The 19,862-nt window shown below is 43.7% G+C and overlaps 1 protein-coding gene across 9 annotated transcripts in view; it reads right to left on the bottom strand.

Moving 5' to 3' along the window:
- szt2 (SZT2 subunit of KICSTOR complex) overlaps window positions 1-19,862 on the bottom strand; it is a 108,832-nt gene that overhangs the window by 50,874 nt on the left and 38,096 nt on the right. For 8 of the 9 annotated variants that reach the window (XM_042222111.1, XM_042222131.1, XM_042222117.1 and 5 more), the window contains 5 exons: window positions 15,143-15,261; window positions 14,755-14,919; window positions 12,924-13,008; window positions 6,699-6,749; window positions 4,115-4,288 (listed from right to left, as the gene is read on the bottom strand). In XM_042222111.1, coding sequence (XP_042078045.1) covers window positions 4,115-4,288; window positions 6,699-6,749; window positions 12,924-13,008; window positions 14,755-14,919; window positions 15,143-15,261 — 594 coding nt within the window. The remainder of the gene's footprint in view (window positions 1-4,114; window positions 4,289-6,698; window positions 6,750-12,923; window positions 13,009-14,754; window positions 14,920-15,142; window positions 15,262-19,862) is intronic. The other variant, XM_005923470.3, reaches the window with a different exon arrangement.

Here is a 19,862-nt window from a genome sequence, read left to right as displayed (position 1 = left end):
TGGATGGATGGATGGATGGATGGATGCATGGATGGATGGATGGATGGATGGATGGGTGCATGGATGCATGGATGGATGGATGGATGGGTGCATGGATGCATGGATGGATGGACGGACGGATGGATGGATGCATGGATGGACGGACGGATGGATGGATGGGTGCATGGATGCATGGATGGATGGACGGATGTGTGCATGGATGCATGGATGGATGGACGGACGGACGGACGGATGGGTGCATGGATGGATGGATGGGTGGATGCATGGATGGGTGGATGGGTGGGTGGGTGCATGGATGCATGGGTGGATGGATGGGTGGATGCATGGATGGGTGGATGGGTGGGTGGGTGGATGGATGGCAAAATGAAACTGAGATATCATTATTTTCCCTTTAAGGGCCACAGCCTCATGGCAGCATTTAATGCTGTCATCAGCAGACGTGTTACAAGTATGTAAAACAACTGATAATGAGGCTGCTCTTAATGCCTGTGCTGTGTGTCCTTTAGCTTAACCCCTGTATCAAAGGTGTCTGTATCCACTGTGATATCACCCACTGGTTTGCAAAGCCTAAGACTGAGCCCTTTCATTGGCTTGGCCTCATGTCACCCATGCATGAAAAGCACAGGGCAGGTCTGACTGTGACACTGAGGGATCATCAACCACAGGACAGGCCCGCCATAAAGCATACTTTTCTTTCTAAAGGTTAATCAGGTCCAATATATTCAATATAAACATTTTTAATAGATCCTAAAATAATCAGAAAGTATTTACTGAGGTCATCGAGTTATAAGGTTGTTTTCCTATTCATTTCTAATCATGTGACTTTTTATCCCCCAGTTCTGCATTGGCTTCAACTGTAGCTGAAGCCAATGCAGAACTGGCTTCAGTAAAATTCAGTAGCTGTAGGATGTAAATGGTGAATGGACCGGTTCTTATACGGCACTCTCTACTCTATTGAAGCCCTCAAAGCACTCTATACATCATTCACCCATTCACATTCATTTATTCAAGCACTGTCCGTCTAACATTCACACACATTCATACTCTGATATCAAAGAGCATTTTGGGGTTATTGTTAGTAAACTGTAAATTTATTACATCCAGGGATCGAACCATCAACCTTTCAATGAGTGGATGAGCTGCTCTGCTGCAGAGAAGTCATAACAACAAACACCTTTGTTGTTAAGTGACATCAAATGTTACGGCCAATGAAAAGGAAGCACTGCAGACACCGGCTGTCCCATCGTTCATGCTTTTTGATATGTGATCACCTGTGATGTGGACAAACATCCAAAACTATGAGTTTTCCTCCAGCACACAGTTTCAGGGTCTCATAATGATACCAAAATAACAAAAGAAAACCTTTTTAGTCACTATCCAGATATCTAAATACTTCATTTACATGCACAAGCTACTTATATGGAGAGACTTCAGTTTGAAATGGTAACACCTGCATCTCATGCATGAGGTGTTTACTGGAGTGACAAAACTGTAAAGCCTCTTTAGATGTTTTGCGTAGACACCAAGTCCCTCATCTCTCAGTAATTTCCACGAGGCTTCTGTCATTTTAAATCGTAGGGGTTCCTACACAGAAAGGGTTGCTCCTTATAATCCAGGTAGAGATAAAAGTACCAACACTTAAGCTTTCAGAAGTAATCAGCACACGTTTCTTAGAGATGTGGTCTTAATATCAGGTCAGCTGTGGCACCATGTCGGACTCAGATAAGGGCCATTAATCATCTGCACCATGGTGTCATTTCTCTCACAAGGATCATGATTAAACTGTCTGTGATATATCGATGTTAAAAACAGCTCATGGTAGCGCACAGTTTAAATTACATTGCATTAACGATTAGCTAACACATCCCTCTCTGTCACTTCTACACATCTATTCAACCTAATTGCAGAAGGTGATGAAGAATAAAAAGCACCTGCTCAGAGGGACGATGGCCCGTTATGTTCAGATGCTTGTTAGGGACACATCATATGAACTCGGTGGCCTCTGTTCACTGCTTCTCACACTCACACTTCATATTTCAGCAGAATTCACTGAACATGTCATGAAACTATATAGAAACCATGTAATGTGAAGGTTATACTACACAGTTAAACCTACAGCACTGACGATGACTATTTTTAATGCCTAAAACAGCTTGGTTATTATTTCCACCAATCCCAGCAGCAGAGTGTGACTAACACTTTATATAACAACAAGCCCCAAATATGAGATTTCGTTCTGATTTATGGCCGTGTGCTGCAGTGTCACACTGACAAATTTAGCTTCTGTAAGTGGCTCCGTAATAGACTCGTATTCATTAACCGGCAGATTTACTTGTTCCGATTTAGGGGCATTTAATATTTGGACACTAAATTTAACGGCTGGACTGTTAACCCCAGCACAGTTTGATGTTTATGTTTGCAATTAATCCATTTTAAAATGAGTGGCGTTTACATGCCTCCTGGGACGTGCTGTAACCTTGTTGCATAAACAAATCCAGCAGTGAAACGATTCTCCAGAGGGTGAAGAATAATGTGAAAACCAATGAGCCCAGTCTCTGCTGGAAACATTAGTTTGGCATTGTAAAAGTGGGTTGCACTGATTTTCACATGCTAAATTCAAGTCGTGCTTAATCTACGCAGACTATGAAAACATCTGGAGACCAGGTCATTACCTCAGTTTGGGCTTGGACATCTGGATCTCATTGCTACCTAATATTAAAATATGCTCTGGAGCAGATGAAGAGAAAGATCACCCAGAGCCACATCTTCTGTCTCAAGCTGCATCAACATACACTCAGCACACCTTTAAGAGAGTTGTGCATGGCTACAAACCTCATCACCTCCTTTAATAATGTCAGACTGACAAGGCCACCAAAACCCTGAAAGAGGCCTCTACTACAGCGGTCTCCAACCTTTTTTGTGCCACGGACGGTTTATGCCCGACAATATTTTCACGGACCGGCCTTTAAGGTGTCGCGGATAAATACAACAAAATAAAACTAGTACCGGTACCGAAAAAGAAGATTTATTCATAACACACGTGAAAAGGCCCAGGAACACAGAGTTAACGATAAAAACGATAACAAACTAACGCTGAAAACCGATTTAAAAACCCTGAAAACCAGACATTTCAGACCTGAGCCTCAACTCTCGCGGCCCGGTACCAAACGACTCACGGACCGGTACCGGTCCGAGGCCCAGGGCCTGCACATCAAAGTGGCTCCCTGTCAATATCAAGCTTCACCTGAGATACAAATTTGTTTACAGTCTGCAGCTCTGATTGGCTGCTGGGTTTTCAATAAAATATCAGCAAAGCTCAGATAACACAGATGCTTATTGAACTGTAGAAATACAAAGGCCTGTGATCACGAGTCACTGTGTGTGGACAGCTTCTGCAAAGACACAGTTCAGGTTCACCAGAAAGGCAGCTTCACAATATGGAGACTTTTAGAACTGCAGCAAATGAAAAATAAAAGTGCAGCTATGACAGTGACAGCTGCATCAGCTGTTTACAGGCTGCATCAGCTGTTTACAGGCTGCATCAGCTGTTTACAGCCTGCATCAGCTGTTTACAGGCTGCATCAGCTGTTTACAGGCTGCAAATCTGCAGCTTGTGAGTCGTCACGTACATGCGCGGCTGCAGGTTACATTCAACAGATACTTTACATCACTGAAAGTTTCAAAAAGGAGCAAAGTAACTGAATATTTATACATTTCTTTTCCCTCTCTCCTCGGGGCATTTCAGTCGGTGGTCAATTTAAGCTTTTATAGGAGCAATAAAATTCATTTCTGAGGAACACAAGCAGGCATTTTTTCATTTTCATTGTAAATCAGTTCGTCTTCCTCAGAGGCCAAGCCAGCACTGTTGTGTTGATGAATTCTTGTTTCCAGCATCTCTTCAATAAAGCTTATTTATGGACCCACCGAGCACCAAACACCACTCACAGCCGTTTCCTGCTGCACGAATCTTGTCGACCTGTCATCAACATTGCTGCTAATATTTTTATTAAAATGGCAAATTCTTTCCTTCTGATAAACACGTGTTTCCTTTGTTCTGCTGTGACTAAAATATCGATACAACATTTACAAATGACTGCGATTTCTTTTTGATTACCTGAGCCGCTAATGATGGACTCCACTTTGACGACAGCGGTCAGCTCATTAAAGTGATCCGGGTGCAGGGGGACGGAGCAGTTCTCGGACTTCTGCAGGGCGGCACCGCCCTGAGCTGGAACTTGAAGGGGCCGACCGTGGGCATCGACAAAGGAGAGGGCGATGCAGGCGATACCTGAAAGAGCAGGGAACGTGTTCAAACGACCAACTTCAAATCACCAAAGTCTGGGTCGCTCATTAGTTTTCAATTCATAGTCTCCTCATTTCATGTTTATTTGAAATTTCCCAGCAACTTTGAGGTTTTCAGGCCTCGTTATCGATCATCTCATACTTCCTGACGCATCACAGCTCTGCACAAGCTTCATCAGAAGTATAGCTGCCACCACATGTCTGAGGATGTTATACTAGTTCTTAAAGAAAGCTCCTGAGCTAACACACAGCTACATAACCACCACGTATGTACACTGTATAAATTCATCAAAGTGCTGGGAGTGAGCTGAACCCATACAAGCTGATACTCCCTGAGAAATACTGTGAAGCTTAAGGAAGGATGAGTGAGGGCATCGCGGCTGCGTTCTTTCTACCACGGTGTTTAGTAAATGAAAACGTACACAATCACATGTAGCAGTAATTATAACAAGGCAGTAAGAAGAAACCAAACTCACATGTGTTGTTAGATCAAGCAGGTTATTCAAGTATTGGCCCGTTTTTGTCTGTGAGCGTGTTTCAGTGTTAGTGGCCTATGTTGGGTCAACACGAGGGTCAAAGTCAACAAAGACGACAACAAAGCTCACGCTACTAAACTAAGACGGCAACAACTGAAACCCTCGCGCAGCAGTACAGGTACCAGCCGTGCTGTCACTGCGAATCTCCAACTAAGCTCCTTTAAACTGCAAGCTACTCTGCAGCCCTACCTCCACCCTCCACCTCCGCCTTATTTAATATCATGTCTGCTGCCACCTGTGCCCGCTCGGTTCTGTACTGGGAGATACTGGACCCTGCTCAGAGAAATAGGAAAGTCCCCATGGGCAAGATGACTCTTATTTTTTAAACAATTTAAATTGTTAATTTTACTGCTTATCAAAGTGAATCTGCATCTCATATTTGACTATTCATTGCAATGTGCATGCAGCCGAGCATGCTGCATTAGCCAGTTACTGATATAAGCTTCCTGTAACTGGCTCTTCATGATGGTGAGCGAACGATCAAGCTGGGAAATGAGGCCTGTGTGTCTAATGGGCAGCCACAGAGTGACTTCAGGCTCCATTCTCGGGGCACATGGCCGTCCTCTGCACAGTCTATCAACACTGACACTGGTTGGTGAGCTTGACACAACAAATAAAAACAAAATCAGAAAATGCTCCCCAGGACGAGACAAAAGTAAAATCCCTTAAACCCATATTTCCTTCACAGTGGAACACGGAAAACATTTACATATTTACACTGAATTAGTTTTCTTCTAATTTAACAGCAGAAGTTCACCAGTGTGCAAAAAAACTGCAAAATGTTGTGCAACAAATTTAGAATAATGTTTTTCAAAAGAATAAAAATGGGCTGCATCATGCAATAATGAAGCTAAATGTGAACACGAGGCAGAAAGCTGATCCAAAAGACAGACTGAGGCCAAGTGGAAAAATGCTGTGAGGTCAAACAAATCCAAATTTGAAATTCTTTATGCGCAACATGCACACTGGATCCTCTGGCCTGCAGAGGAGAAAGACCACTGGGCGTGTTTTCAGCGCTCAGATGAAAGCCTGCTGCTGGTGCTACGGGAGTGCATCAGTGCCCAGGGATCAGGCGCCATTAAAGGGCACAGTTATAGACCGTGTTTAGAGCAGCGTACGCTGCCTTACATATGACACTTCTTCAGGGAAGGACTTTTCAACATGATAATGTTAAACCCCACACTGCATCTATTATATAGTAGCATAGCTTCATAATACAAAAGTCTGAACTGGCCCGCAGTGAAATTAAATGAAAGGGACGCAGAAACACAGGACTGTCGAGCACCTAGAATCCTCCATCAGACATTCCTCCCACAAAAATCCAGCAACCAGCGTCCTCAGACATTTACGGGAACTATACATGTGTTTAACTAAAGCGGTCCTGACCGACTAACAGTTTTATAAAAGCTGGGAAGCTTAATGAGCATGACCCTGTTACAACTTTTTCATTTCTCAACATTTTAAAATGGTTGTTTTGTTCTGTTGTGGAAAAAAATGGTTTATGAAATTTGCAAATCACACAGTGTCATACTTAAAGTGTATGTTCTTATATTTCAGGTGCATTTCATTGTGGTGGTGTTGAACTCTTACTAATGTCCGTAAGCAGAAGAGACCCTGGGAACACCGCATTTCATGCACCCTGCAAGTCCATGCCAAATCTTAAGCCAACTAAAAGATGGATGCAGCTAACAACAATAATAACAACAACAACAACGATGTATATGCTGATGGAAGCCTAACAAAGGCCGAACACAGTGTTAGGGCACTACAAAGAAAATAAATAAAAGGCCACGAGCAGCAGCAGCAGCAGCAGCGCAGGCTTCAGTCGACACAACCAGCAGGAGTGAAACGGGCAGGTACCTTTAAACTGAGAAGGTGGGAAGAGATGCTGAACCAGCTCCAACATGGTACCTGGGTCAACATTAAAAAGACCCAGAGAACAGAGAGTATTAGGGATGCAAAACCAATAACATTTTTATCCAATTTAACACCAGGAAACTCCAAGAGGGGGTGGCAGTTGTTGGGCACCACACTAGTAAAGCCGACCCACAGTAATATTTGCAAGCAAAACATGATTAGCCAGCTAGCTGCAACTTCACTGTCTGGTGATGTTTCGGTGATAAACTCATTTATACATAGCCAGATCAGCCCAGGGAGTCATCCAGCCTTATTCTCAGTATCTGGCTTCATGAGACAGTTTTGCTGTGTTTGTAGGCACACTAGCATTAGCCAACATTAGCTTAAAGAAAGAGGGTTGTGAGTCAGATTTGATCCACCAAACCAAATGAGCCTGTCATGTTGTTTAATGCCCAACCCAGCAGCCAGCTGTCTCACCATAGCTTGCTTATGGTAAATGGTAAATGGCCTGCATTTGTATAGCGCTTTACTCAGTCCCTAAGAACCCCAAAGCGCTTTACACTACATTCAGTCATCCACCCATTCACACACACATTCACACACTGGTGACGGCAGCTACATCGTAGCCACAGCCACCCTGGGGCGCACTGACAGAGGCGAGGCTGCCGGACACTGGCGCCACCGGGCCCTCTGACCACCACCAGTAGGCAAACACGGGGTTAGTCATTACCAATAAAACTCGTTGCTTTGTTGTGTTTGTGTGTTGGAGTTTGTGCTGGTTACTGCATTTCTAAGCTACCATTAACTATCGTTGCTTAGTCCTGATGCTGGGAGCAAAACCGTCTCCTGGGTGCTTAAAAAGAGGGGAGCTACATGTTTTTAGGTTCATGGAGATGCTTCTCATCCAAGAGGCTTCTGCAGTTCTAAAACTGTTACCAAGCCACAGGTATAGATCCCCTGGTGGGGCTGACCCCTTGTACGGGGGCCGGATGTTCGTACACCTACTGTTAATAATATACACATGAGCCACGATGTGATAGAAGATGAGCATCACTGGGCCAAAGTGTGAAGACATCGCCCCATTTCCACCCTCATGTGAGCTGTCGAGGTCAACTCAGGCCAGGAGTGAGCGTGGGGTTTAAAGAGGATCTGGAGGCTGCATTGTAGGTGCCTCATAGCTGACAGTTGAACTGAATAAGCCTCTTGGATGAGAGGCAGAAGCTTTTCACAAACCTACTGAAGTCCAGCTGCCGTCTTTTTAAGCACTTAAGAGGACTGAGAACCGACAAAGACACGAGCACAGGAGAGGCACTCAGGCACGACACTCGGGAGTGGGAATTGTGTGGATTTGAGAAAATCCAAGAGCTTCTCTCGGAGGCAACCAACAGAGTCATTTGTGGGTATAGTTTAGTTTTTAAAGTATTGACACAAGCACCTGTTTAAACTGCAGTTTAAACATATATATGAATAAGTTTAATCTAATGTATGTTTAAAGCCCTGCTCAGTGTGACCTCTCACAGACATTTGAACTTCAACTTCATTTACATTTCATTACAGGTAAACTCAGTGTGTTGAACACATATGAAAAAGCATAAAAAGCTGTGCAGTTGACAGCTCCGTGTCAGCTGAGCCCTACACGCCTTACTAGATACATACAGTGCTTCATCTGATACTTTTAGGGAGCAGTGGCAGGGTGGATGTTACTGATGATGTTTGGCAAGAATGCATTAAGAATATATATTGTAGTTCTATAAATGCTAGACATAGTCTGAGCCAATTTAAGGTATTTTTTTCTTCCACTAAAGTGGAAAAAATATACAAGAACGTTTCAGCCCTCTGTCTTAAGTGTTCAAGTGGTCGAGGAACTTTACCTCACCGTTTCTTTCAATGCCAAAAACTATCTTTTTTGGAATCATCTGTTTGATTTTCTGACCAAAGCCTTTGGCAGGAACGTCCCTGTTCCCCTTTGCAGCATTGTTCGGGGTGTCTGAACCAGGATGGGCAAGGGACAAGACACAGACACAGGTTGTGTCAATGACCACACTTGTGGCTAGAAAGCTGCAAGTCTGATAAACCTCCTACCTTCGAAATGTGGTTGAGAGAATTTGGAAATGTACTCCACCTGGAGAAAATCAGGTTTACCTTGTCTAACCGAGAGAGAGTGTTTTATAAGATTTGGCAACCAGTCGTTAGCCTGATGGATAAACTTAAGTGAAATGTGCTCTGTCTTAACATTTACGTGTGCTGTATTACCACCTCGTTGACTTGCCGTCCACCTTCTATTGTGTTCTTTGGAAGGTGATTGTTGTATATGGCTCAATTATAAAATCAATAAAAATATATTGAAAAAAGAAGAAGCTGTGCAGGCTTTCACTGCACTGAGAGGTGAAATAAAACAAAGCAACAGCACCTGTGAAGTCTAAGCCTGTGTGAAGAAAAAGGTTTTCAGTTTGTTTGTAACTGAGCAGGTTGGCAGGCAGCTTGTTTCCAAGAACAGGACTCAGCACGCGAGTTTTACTGCTGCGTCAAATCTACGCCATAAATTACACCCCAACCAAAACCCTACTTAACCCTACGCTGCAACCTCCCACGTAACCTGACGTGCACTTCCTGAGAAATGTAACCACAAATCGGTCGATGCAAACCAAAATGACCTGACTGGAAGTTAGTCGGTTTATTCCCTCATTTCCCACAGACGTCTAAATGAAGCTTTACTTCTAATTCTGGGAACAATAAAAATGAATAACACGCTTATCTTATAAAAAGGTCTTTATAAGATGCTTGCTGACATAATTTACATGTTAACAGGACTTCTTAATAAGATATTATTGTTGATTTAGAATATAAAGGCAGAGTTAGTTGTTAAACACAATAAATAAATAATAAAGTATCATCACTATTAAGCATAAGAATCTATTTAGAGTCTTAATGGGTCTATAACATGTAATAAACCCTTGTGTGATATCTGATGCCACATTTGCATATTATTAACAGCTAGTGTGTGTTAATAAGCGCTTTATAAGGATGTTATCTATTAACAAGTGTTGATAAGGCCCGTGACATGTAAGTGCAAATAACATCTGAAGCTACAACAGGAGCCGTTACCTCACAGCTAGTTTGGAAGCCGATCCTAATTTAGTCAGCTGGGATTCAGACGATAAACGACTGAGCAGCAAAGAGTCATCAGAGAACATTTCATTAATTAGCAGTCAGGCAACACAGGTGAGAGTCAGGGTATCTCTCGCTTTGCAACTTTTTGAGCTGTCTGACACTCGGGAGTTATTTCACACAGTGAGTGGGGGCTTGGATATCATCATATAACTTGAGGACCTCGTTCCACAGCTGCTAAGACTAATGAGATTCAGTCAGAGCTTTCCTGCATAGCAATTAAAAAGTAGTTAGACGGCAAGTGGAGCGAATGTAGGAGCGAGGGACAAACTCTTCACATCAGCCTTGATGTTTAGATTCGACAGGCGCGCAGAGGTCAGTTTGAAAGAGACTCGAGGAGGCCATCTCCAGAGCTCCCGCTGCTCTGCAGCTGGAAGCAGCGCTGTGTCTGTTCACTTGAAAGTTACTTGGTACCAAAACAAATAAAATCTTGGCTTTTTAATTTTTAAAGAAGCTGATATGCCAGGAGAAGTTGTTGCTGATCTTGGTTTGATACTGATCCAATATTTGGTGCAAAACTCTACAAAACCAAAAACTACACCTGATATAAATTTGGCCACTTTCCCCTTCCAGGCCGTCTCCTTGCCCACCTCTGGGCCACTTCCATCACAGCTAATACTTTTACATCGGGCCACAAAAGTCCTCGTGCAGCAAACAGCAACTTGTGTTTCATATCAACCCGTCTTCATATTAGATCATCACCTGTGAGGAGTCTGCTGCCTGCAGTAAAAATGTCCAGCAAGCACTGCCTGTGCTCGTTATTGGTGAAGTCTGAGATGGTTTAAAACCAAAGTGCCCAAAGCAAATGAAACACCCTTCCTGCGAGCTCAATGGCTGGCAGAGGTTAAAAATACAGGTAAATTTCATTTGATGTGCTTTTGCTTTTTAATACTTGCAGCCAAAGGTCTGATTATATACAATATCTTTGTTATTGGTTAATACAGGAAGTGTACTTTGGGCGGCACAATGATTCTACAAATCAAAAATGAAGCAGTGTAATTAACAGCCAAACGTTGAGTTGTATTGACAATAGCAGGGAACGTGTCACAGAAACAGTAATTATACATAAGCGCTTCAATTCAGTAAACTCATCATTTACATCGATAATTAGCTGCCCTTTGGTTGGAGAGTTATACATTCGCTTTCTCGCAGTGAACTAGCTAACCTTTCAGTTACAAAGCAGCAGCACTCCCCTTTAACTGGCTTCAAATGCCAGTAGATGACATTAGCATATTTATAAACAAGAAAGTATTGCAATGTGAAATGGAACTGATCAGTTCTGCAGGAGAAAGCATGAAGGCGAAGTGGAAAAACTTTGCAGAACTTCAGCTCGATTTGAATGAAGCAGCACAGCTAAATGAGGCACCGTTGACATGAAGCAAACCAATTTCTACACAAGTGTGAAATTACATTCATGAGTGCATAAACCACACTGTACAAGCTGCTAGCTCAAGGCAGCCGGCTGTTAAATAGCACTTGTTTGTGCAGCTCACAACCATCCACATAACGAGCAGGACAGCTGAGAAGCTTTCCTGCAACAGGCAGGTCACCGCTGGTTAAAGAGCAAGTTAGGCTCCCAGCTTAATGCACGTGCACGCACACACACACACAGACACACACAAACACAAGTTTCAGGTGCATGTTAAGGAGGAGGAAAAGAGAGCCGCCTCAGGAAAACAAATGTGCTGATTCTCATCACAGAAATTAAGAGTGTGCAGCAAAGGGAGGACGACTGTGATGGGCTCTGTTATGCCAGACAGGGAAATGTCTCCTGAATTTAATGTGGGAGTTATAAATAGGACAAAAAACAGAGAATGTCAGCGAATTTGACGATATCACACTGACTCCACATCTGCAGCTTAACAAAGGAAACGGAGCCAAAAGCTGAGGTTACAGCAAAGTTTCCAAGTCATTATTTGTTCACAGTAAACAAGGAGAACTTGTCAGTGCTGTAAAGCAGTTTATGAAGATGGATCCGTCTTTAAACAGGCCATCTTCTGCTTCCTCTCACATATATGTGGTCACGGCAGTGGATGCCCACTTAAGGCCTAAGGTTTCGAATAATGAGGACAGAGGACTGAAAGGTCACCCTGTGAGCCGAAGCTCAGGCTTCACATTGTTTTCAACACTTTTTAGCTTCATACTGCTTTTTCTACTCTGAGCGTCCACAAGTGCAAACATGCAACGTGCAGGCATCTGAGGTAGGAAGCTGTGTACACGCCCACCTGCAGTTCAAAGCTTCTTGTTTTGAGGGACAGCCAATCAGAAGAAAAGGTGGCCTGCACCTTCAGTTAGACACAAAACCTTTTTTACTTCAGTGGACGAAACCAACTCTAACCTTAGTGTCACAGGTTCCACCAAACCCCGTACGAGGACAGAGACGTGTCACGTAATGCCAAAGGTGACGCACTGCACTGAAGGTCTGCTTAAAAACTGAGAAACGTATCAGCCCACAGCTGGGTTCAGCTTTCAGCTGGGAGAAGCTACATGTCTGAACATTAATGGGGCCATAATGTTGTCTGATCAGAGAATAAAGGTTTTTAAACCTTATTTTGAGGCAAAGCTGCAACATTTCTTGTCTCTGTGACAAATGAAACTGAGTCTATGCTTCTCCTCTTACTCTTTGTTCAGGCGCTCAGTCTCACATCACCTGACATCCTTTTGGTGTTGCCGAGATGGCTGCCAGGTGCTGAGACTTAGTCCTGGCTACCAGGAATGAACATCAGCAGTGCTCAGTAAGTAGACAGACTCCAGCAGGTGCAACCAGCACCACAGCAGCAATAACCTACATGTAGACTCCTGCATCACTATCAGAGAGACAGGCTATGTGGCAAACAGCCTCAATAAGAGACACCGCGGGCTCTGGTCATGTGTCAAAGCTGGATTTTCCTGAACACAGTAGTGCAGCCCACCTGGATAAGGTTGGGCTATCGGTATTCACAGGTGACAGGTTTGAGGTTACTGTGCCGTTGACTGTCTTTGTAGGATTACCTTCCCCTCAAACACAGAGTAACTGGGGCCTGGTGGCACTGACGTGCTGGGCTGGGAGAATGTGATTACCTTTGCCTCCCGTCCCCTGGCCTCCGGGCTTATTGTAGAGGTAGATATCACCGTCAGCCGTGTCACTGCTCAAATGAAAGTAGTGCTGCAGACAGAACAGGAGAGCAAATCAGTCCCTGGAAGCTCAAACCACACAAGTCAGCATTTATTTCATACACCACAATGAGACTTGTCAAAATGATTTTAGTGTCTGCCTCAGTTGTGCAGAGCCTCCCATATCTAGGATTTATTCATTTTTAATCCCGATCACTTTAAACAGTGCAGTTTGTAGTGCACTCGCATGTCAGCCTGTCATCTATCAATGCAGGCAGGCCTTCCTCAGTTTGCAGGGAGCACGGACCTATTTTTTACTAGTCAACAAATCTTTCAAAGTATTCGGAGGACACAAAAAGTCTGTTTACTCAGGTGTTTAATCAAGCAGCAGTAGTTTCTTGGATTATGTTAAACTGTCAGAAACGATCTCATGGTGAGTGATTAGAGAGCTGCTGAATGAGTAACCACACAATCTGCTGACTTTTCTCTTTTCTTAAAAACAAAACAAATCCTGTAAATTAAACACAGAGTGTGGAGATAAGACCTGAACAGGTACACACTACAGGAAGCTGGGTTACACCGATCAGATGCTCAGGTAACCAGTAACAGTGCCTGCTTCTTATTCTTACTGGGAGGCAGCTGGTGTCCTGCAGTGGACCAGTGGACACTTGTTTATCGCTCGTGTATCTTTATGTGTTGTGAGCCTGTTTAGCTGCTTCCTTGGACACGTGTCTCTTATGGAATACATTTTTGATCTCAGTGGGATTTACCAGTAAAATAAAGGCTAATCTATTCAAACAGAACGATCTTAGTAGACATGCTAGGACATATTTACCTTTTATTTATTTTATCAAAGCAGGTTTCTTTCACTAGAATGTCTGGTGGTCCCTTCCTATTCTTCATGTCTGTGGTTCACGTCACAGCCTCCTCGAGGCCCACAGGGACAAACTGCAGAGCTTTTCAGGCAACTTCCAGAATTTCAAACCTGACTTTAGTTCCTGACAGTTACTTCAAGTTTTCTGTGTTGCCTCCAAATTCCTGTGAACTGTCTTCAACCTGCACATCCACAGCAATGTGTTGGGGTCCCTTTTAATTATCTGAGAACTAACACTGTTTGCTGTGGGGGGTAACTGGACTAATGGCCCATACAAGAGCATTCAAGTAGTTTATTCATCTGTAACTTGATACCAAATATTAACATAATAATCTATTTTACACACAGTCTATAATTATTAGTAAAGAAAACACTGTAATAAGTCCCAATGTTCAATAAGCCTAAAGAACCAATAAACAGAGATACAAACAAGCAGACAGAGTGAACGATAACGTAACAACAAGCTTCCTGATCCGACTGCTTTTTTCACGCCATCAGACTTTATTGTAACAATGTCACAGTGTTGCCTGAACTCAGCCTTTCATTTGGGGTGTAAACAGTTATTCAAAGTGACAGAACTGCCAAGAGCCAGAACTACAAAGACGATCACTTGCACAGCCGACACTTTGACGTGTCAGAGGACTCGCGTTTTAATGAAGGCTGAATTCCACTTAAAGGATGTTCTGTTTTTGTGCATACTGGTGCACCGTCACAGCTCACATAGAAATGTAATGACAGGCAGCCATCATTAAAGGTCGTTTGTAATTACTCTCCACCACAGGCTGGCGTTTTATCACAGAGTGTCACTGTGGTTGAAAACCATCTTTCTGCTCACCTGACTAACACCATGCTGATTCCAGGTATTATTAAAGATTTATAGACTAATATTAAACTGAACGCATGAGGGGAAATGTTAGGTTGTACCTTGAAGTGATGTGCTGTGTTCATGTCCGTGTACTTGGGCACGTGCAGGAAGATGAGGAGGTTCTGTTTGAGGTAGTGAGCCACAGCGGACAGCCAGGGCAGACAGTACTGGGGGAGGCTGAAGGTCATCACCTCAGTGGCTGGAGATCCTGACGGCTGGATGAACTGACCAGACAACATTTGGTGAAGGCTTTTATCTGAAGCAATTTTCAGTAGTCTGAGTGCAAACAAGTGCTTTCTGCTTTCCCCAGGGTGGATACAACCCAGACGCAGGACACAGTTTACTCATTTCACTGTACAAGTCGCTGCACACAGAACTACAGAAGAACACCACACACACAGAAACACAAAAGCAATGTTCCCCTAAAAAGTGAAAATCATAATGTACCTCCACATCAGCTGGCGTCAGCTTGCAGTTCCTGACAAGCATGACAGTGATGATGTCCAAGGTGGTTTCATCCAGGCGCTTACGCAGCACCTTCACCAGCTCGTCTGTGATCTCTGGACCTGAACAAACAGTGATAACAGAGCCCTGTGTCACCCTCACACACCTCTTCTGCCAGTGCATTAGAAACGGGACGGAAAGTTAGCGATTAAAGTCTTCAGAGGATCGAGTGCATGAGGCAAACTGCTCCCCTGTGACAAAGTCAAATAATCCAAAGGTTCTGCTTACAAAGGGTAAGTGGTTTAAGACTGTCCTTGTTTGTGAAGTTCAGAAACTTTCAAGCTGTGCGAGATGTTTAGAAAGTCTCCAGCTATGTGATATTGATCTCTAATAACATGCCAACGTCACGTCTATAGCCCGATGTTTTTGTGTTCACCATCCTGTGATGGAAGCACATGACTGCAGACACTGGTTCTGCCACAGGATGGTTGTCTCACTAATACTGTATGAACCTAGAAACCCAGTATAAAGTAAGGATACAGCACCTTGCTTGGATCTGGCTGTACAGAAACAAATGAGAAAAGAAAGAAGAAATCGAAAACAAGGGGAAAAAATATCAGTCTTTACTTAAAGATGCTAAGATGGGCCCGTTGCTGATGTGAGCGAGACGCCTTGGATCGATGGGGAGTGGACTGCCTGTGGTGCCAAGGGCAAAACCAAAGTATGGGGAAGCAGCTTTCACATATAACGCAGCATAAAAAACATGATAGTTTCAGGAACGTCTCGAAAACGAATTTTCAAATCCAGACGGAAACATTTTTATTCTGGTTTGCTTCTGCTGAGCATTTCAAGGGAACCTCGTCTTTGTTTCTCAAAGACATATTTATACTTTCCCAAGGTGAATGTTGATATTGAACATGGCCTTGGTTTCAAATAACAAGGTCAGGTTATCCACAATCAATCCCTGTGGTTGCTCTAAACACAGAGGCATTTTTTCTACTTTCGGCTCTGTATGATGTCACAGAGAGGGGACATTCCTAATATGGTCATCTCTGGCACGCAGCTTAAACATACGCTAACCTCAATATTGGAAACTATTACCATGATACTACTGTGGCACTCTATATAAGAAAAAACATGTAAAGGAGTAATGTTGGGTCTGCTTTAATAAAGCAGCTCTTCTGCTGACAAAAGAAAACTAATCCCACAAACACATGGAGGAGACTTTAATACAGCCATCCAGTGATACTGCAGAATAAAGATCATTTCAGACTATGATGAGTGGAAGAAGCAGAGGAGGATTTTAATGAGTTATGCTTTGAGAAACCATGAAGTGAGGCCAGCCTGAGACAGATTCCCAGTGCAACAGCCCCATCAACATGTCCGCAGGAGGAACAGCACCGGGCAGCAGAAACTCTTCACACCCAAACGTCTCGACTTTCTATTTTTAACATGAGTTAGCTGAAGGACGACGTGTTTAAAGCACACACACACAGTGGGATTATTCACAGTGTGATGAAACTAAGGTGCACACAGTAGTCGGGTTTGTGTTGTGTGCAGGGCTGAAAAACATTTCTCTCTAAATTGAGTCCAATTTGGGAGTCACACCCCTCGACTACAGAACCCTTGTTCCCCAAAAGATGTGTAAACAAGGTAGGTGACACCTGCCTTCTCTGTCAGCGCCCCAAGTCACACTCAGTGAGAGAAGAGGAGCAGTGAAGGGTGTTAGCAAAACTGTCTGCAGGTTTCCACCCCTCACCACTGTGTGTGCGGCGGAGCAGCATCAGCCACCGGCTTGTTGCACTGAGGGGCGCCACACAGTGCTACAGGCCTTCATTTATGTTTACTGGTAAATGGACCTGAGCACTCAAAGCCCTGTATAATGCTACGCAGCACTAAAAAGCCTCCTCAGAAACTGAGAACTGCTTTGTGCAAAATCTGCGCCTGACAATGGTCACAGATAACAGCGCATTACATCTTAGGCTGCAGGAAACATGAACATCTATAAAAAACATTGGACCCAACTATCCTTAAGAAATCAAAGTTCATATGTGGAAATGTTGCCACATGTATGTCAAAGCCCGTTATTAACACCAGGATAACCTAACTAACTGCTGCAGGTTAAGTTGTTGCTGCATTGCTGCCATTAATTGAAACAATGCATCAATGCAGTCACCGTGTTTTTCAGTAGCTTACTAATGCATGGACATCTACGGAGTTTGAGGGCTCTACACCACTCAAAACACTAGAAGCTGCCCTCCAGCAGACATGCCATTCACAAGATCTGAACACCAATGGCATCAATTTGAAGCTCCTGCGTTGCCTCGTTCCCAGTTATTCACAAACTTAGATGTTCATGCTGCTGACCCCCCCCACCCCCCACAGTGGGGTGACAACAATATCCCATCAGCCTTTTGTGGCTGAGGTACGGAAGAGGATTAGGGCCACTGGAAACAAAATCTGAGATTAAAGTCAGAATTCTGACTTCAGGAAAAGAAGAAAAAAAAAAAGACGTGCCCACTTTTTTTTTTCCAGTGGCCCTAATCCTCTTCCGTACTGAGGGGTAAAAATATGAATTTTCAAGTTGTATTTATGACCAATGTTCCCACTAAGCTGTGCACGTGCGCAATTGTGCACTGCTGGCTCGGTCCCTGCGCACAGAAAAAAAAAAATCTAACCTGAATTGAAATTAAAATGAAAACTTTAACGATTCAGTTCTGCAGTGTGAGTCAGTGACTGGCTGCTCCTGTGTGGGATCAGAACGATGCCGCCTTATCCCACAGTCCAGCCAACGATGCGATTCACATTCGTATATACGCAGCTGATCAACGTCGCTGACAGGCTCTGACAGCGTCCTTATGTGTCCACACCGGTGTTTTAGCAAAGCGGCTGATGTGGAGTGAAGCCACGTTAATGACAACGTGTACAACCATTGGAGACGTGAGCAGGACAGACGAGCAACTGACGGACAAAGTGTGGACTTTATACCAGTTTTTAAATTGTGTTGATCGGCCACGAAAAACCAGAGTTATGATAAAATATCTGCAATGTTTGTTTTCCTTCCTGAATACTGTCGTTGTTCATATTTACTGCAGGAAGAAACGGTAAAAACGGCGTTTTATAAGGAAAACGCTCGAAAGCCTGTGAGCAAAAACCCCGCCCTTTCCTATTGGTGAAAAATGTACCACGTGGACCAATCAAAGAATGATATGGCAACATGGCATTTAGTTGTTTAGGGAGGGGGAAGTTTTAGGAGTGACGGCGTGTTTGAGATGTGAGAGATTTGAGACGTTTAGCACAAATCTTGTGTAGTGAGCGTGTAGTGAGCGTGTAGTGAGCGTGTAGTCAGCGTGTAGTCAGCGTGTAGTCAGCGTGTAGTCAGCGTGTAGTCAGCGTGTAGTGAGCGTGTAGTGAGCGTGTAGTGAGCGTGTAGTCAGTGTGTAGTGAGCGTGTAGTCAGTGTGTAGTCAGTGTGTAGTGAGCGTGTAGTCAGCGTGTAGTGAGCGTGTAGTCAGTGTGTAGTGAGCGTGTAGTCAGTGTGTAGTCAGTGTGTAGTGAGCGTGTAGTGAGCGTGTAGTGAGCGTGTAGTCAGTGTGTAGTGAGCGTGTAGTTAGTGTGTAGTTGAGCGTGTAGTAGTATGTAGTTAGTGTAGTAGCGTGTAGTAGTGTAGTAGTGTGTAGTTAGTGTGTAGTGAGCGTGTAGTCAGTGTGTAGTCAGTGTGTAGTGGAGCGTGTAGTCAGTGTGTAGTCAGTGTGTAGTGAGTGTAGTCAGTGTGTAGTTAGTGTGTAGTTAGTGTGTAGTTAGTGTGTAGTTAGTGTGTAGTTAGTGTGTAGTTAGTGTGTAGTGAGTGTAGTAGTGAGTGTGTAGTTAGTGTGTAGTTAGTGTGTAGTGTAGTGTAGTTAGTGTGTAGTTAGTGTGTAGTTAGTGTGTAGTTAGTGTGTAGTAGTGTGTAGTTAGTGTGTAGTTAGTGTGTAGTCAGTGTGTAGTGTAGTGTGTAGTAGTGTGTAGTTAGTGTGTAGTTAGTGTGTAGTCAGTGTGTAGTAGTGTGTAGTTAGTGTGTAGTCGTAGTTAGTGTAGTGAGTGTGTAGTTAGTGTGTAGTCAGTGTGTAGTAGTGTGTAGTAGTGTGTAGTTAGTGTGTAGTCAGTGTGTAGTCAGTGTGTAGTTAGTGTGTAGTAGTGTGTAGTCAGTGTGTAGTCAGTGTGTAGTAGTGTGTAGTGAGTGTGTAGTAGTGTGTAGTAGTGTGTAGTAGTGTGTAGTTAGTGTGTAGTAGTGTGTAGTTCAGTGTGTAGTTAGTGTGTAGTCGAGTGTGTAGTAGTGTAGTCAGTGTGTAGTGCAGTGTGTAGTTAGTGTGTAGTCAGTGTGTAGTTAGTGTGTAGTCAGTGTGTTAGTTAGTGTGTAGTGTAGCAGTGTGTAGTTGGAGTGCTGTAGTTAGTGTGTAGTGAGTGTGTAGTGTGTAGTTAGTGTGTAGTGAGTTCAGTGTGTAGTCAGTGTGTAGTGAGCGTGTAGTGAGCGTGTAGTGAGCGTGTAGTCAGTGTGTAGTGAGCGTGTAGTTAGTGTGTAGTCAGTGTGTAGTGAGCGTGTAGTGAGCGTGTAGTGAGCGTGTAGTGAGCGTGTAGTCAGTGTGTAGTTAGTGTGTAGTGAGTGTGTAGTTAGTGTGTAGTGAGCGTGTAGTGAGTGTGTAGTCAGTGTGTAGTTAGCGTGTAGTGAGCGTGTAGTGTGTAGT

The sequence above is a fragment of the Haplochromis burtoni genome, unplaced genomic scaffold, assembly GCF_018398535.1.
Source record: "Haplochromis burtoni strain Fernald_Lab_line unplaced genomic scaffold, NCSU_Asbu1 Contig_5, whole genome shotgun sequence".
NCBI lineage: Eukaryota > Metazoa > Chordata > Actinopteri > Cichliformes > Cichlidae > Haplochromis > Haplochromis burtoni.
Note: the sequence above shows the minus strand (reverse complement) of the source record. Positions and strands in the feature narration are given on the sequence as shown.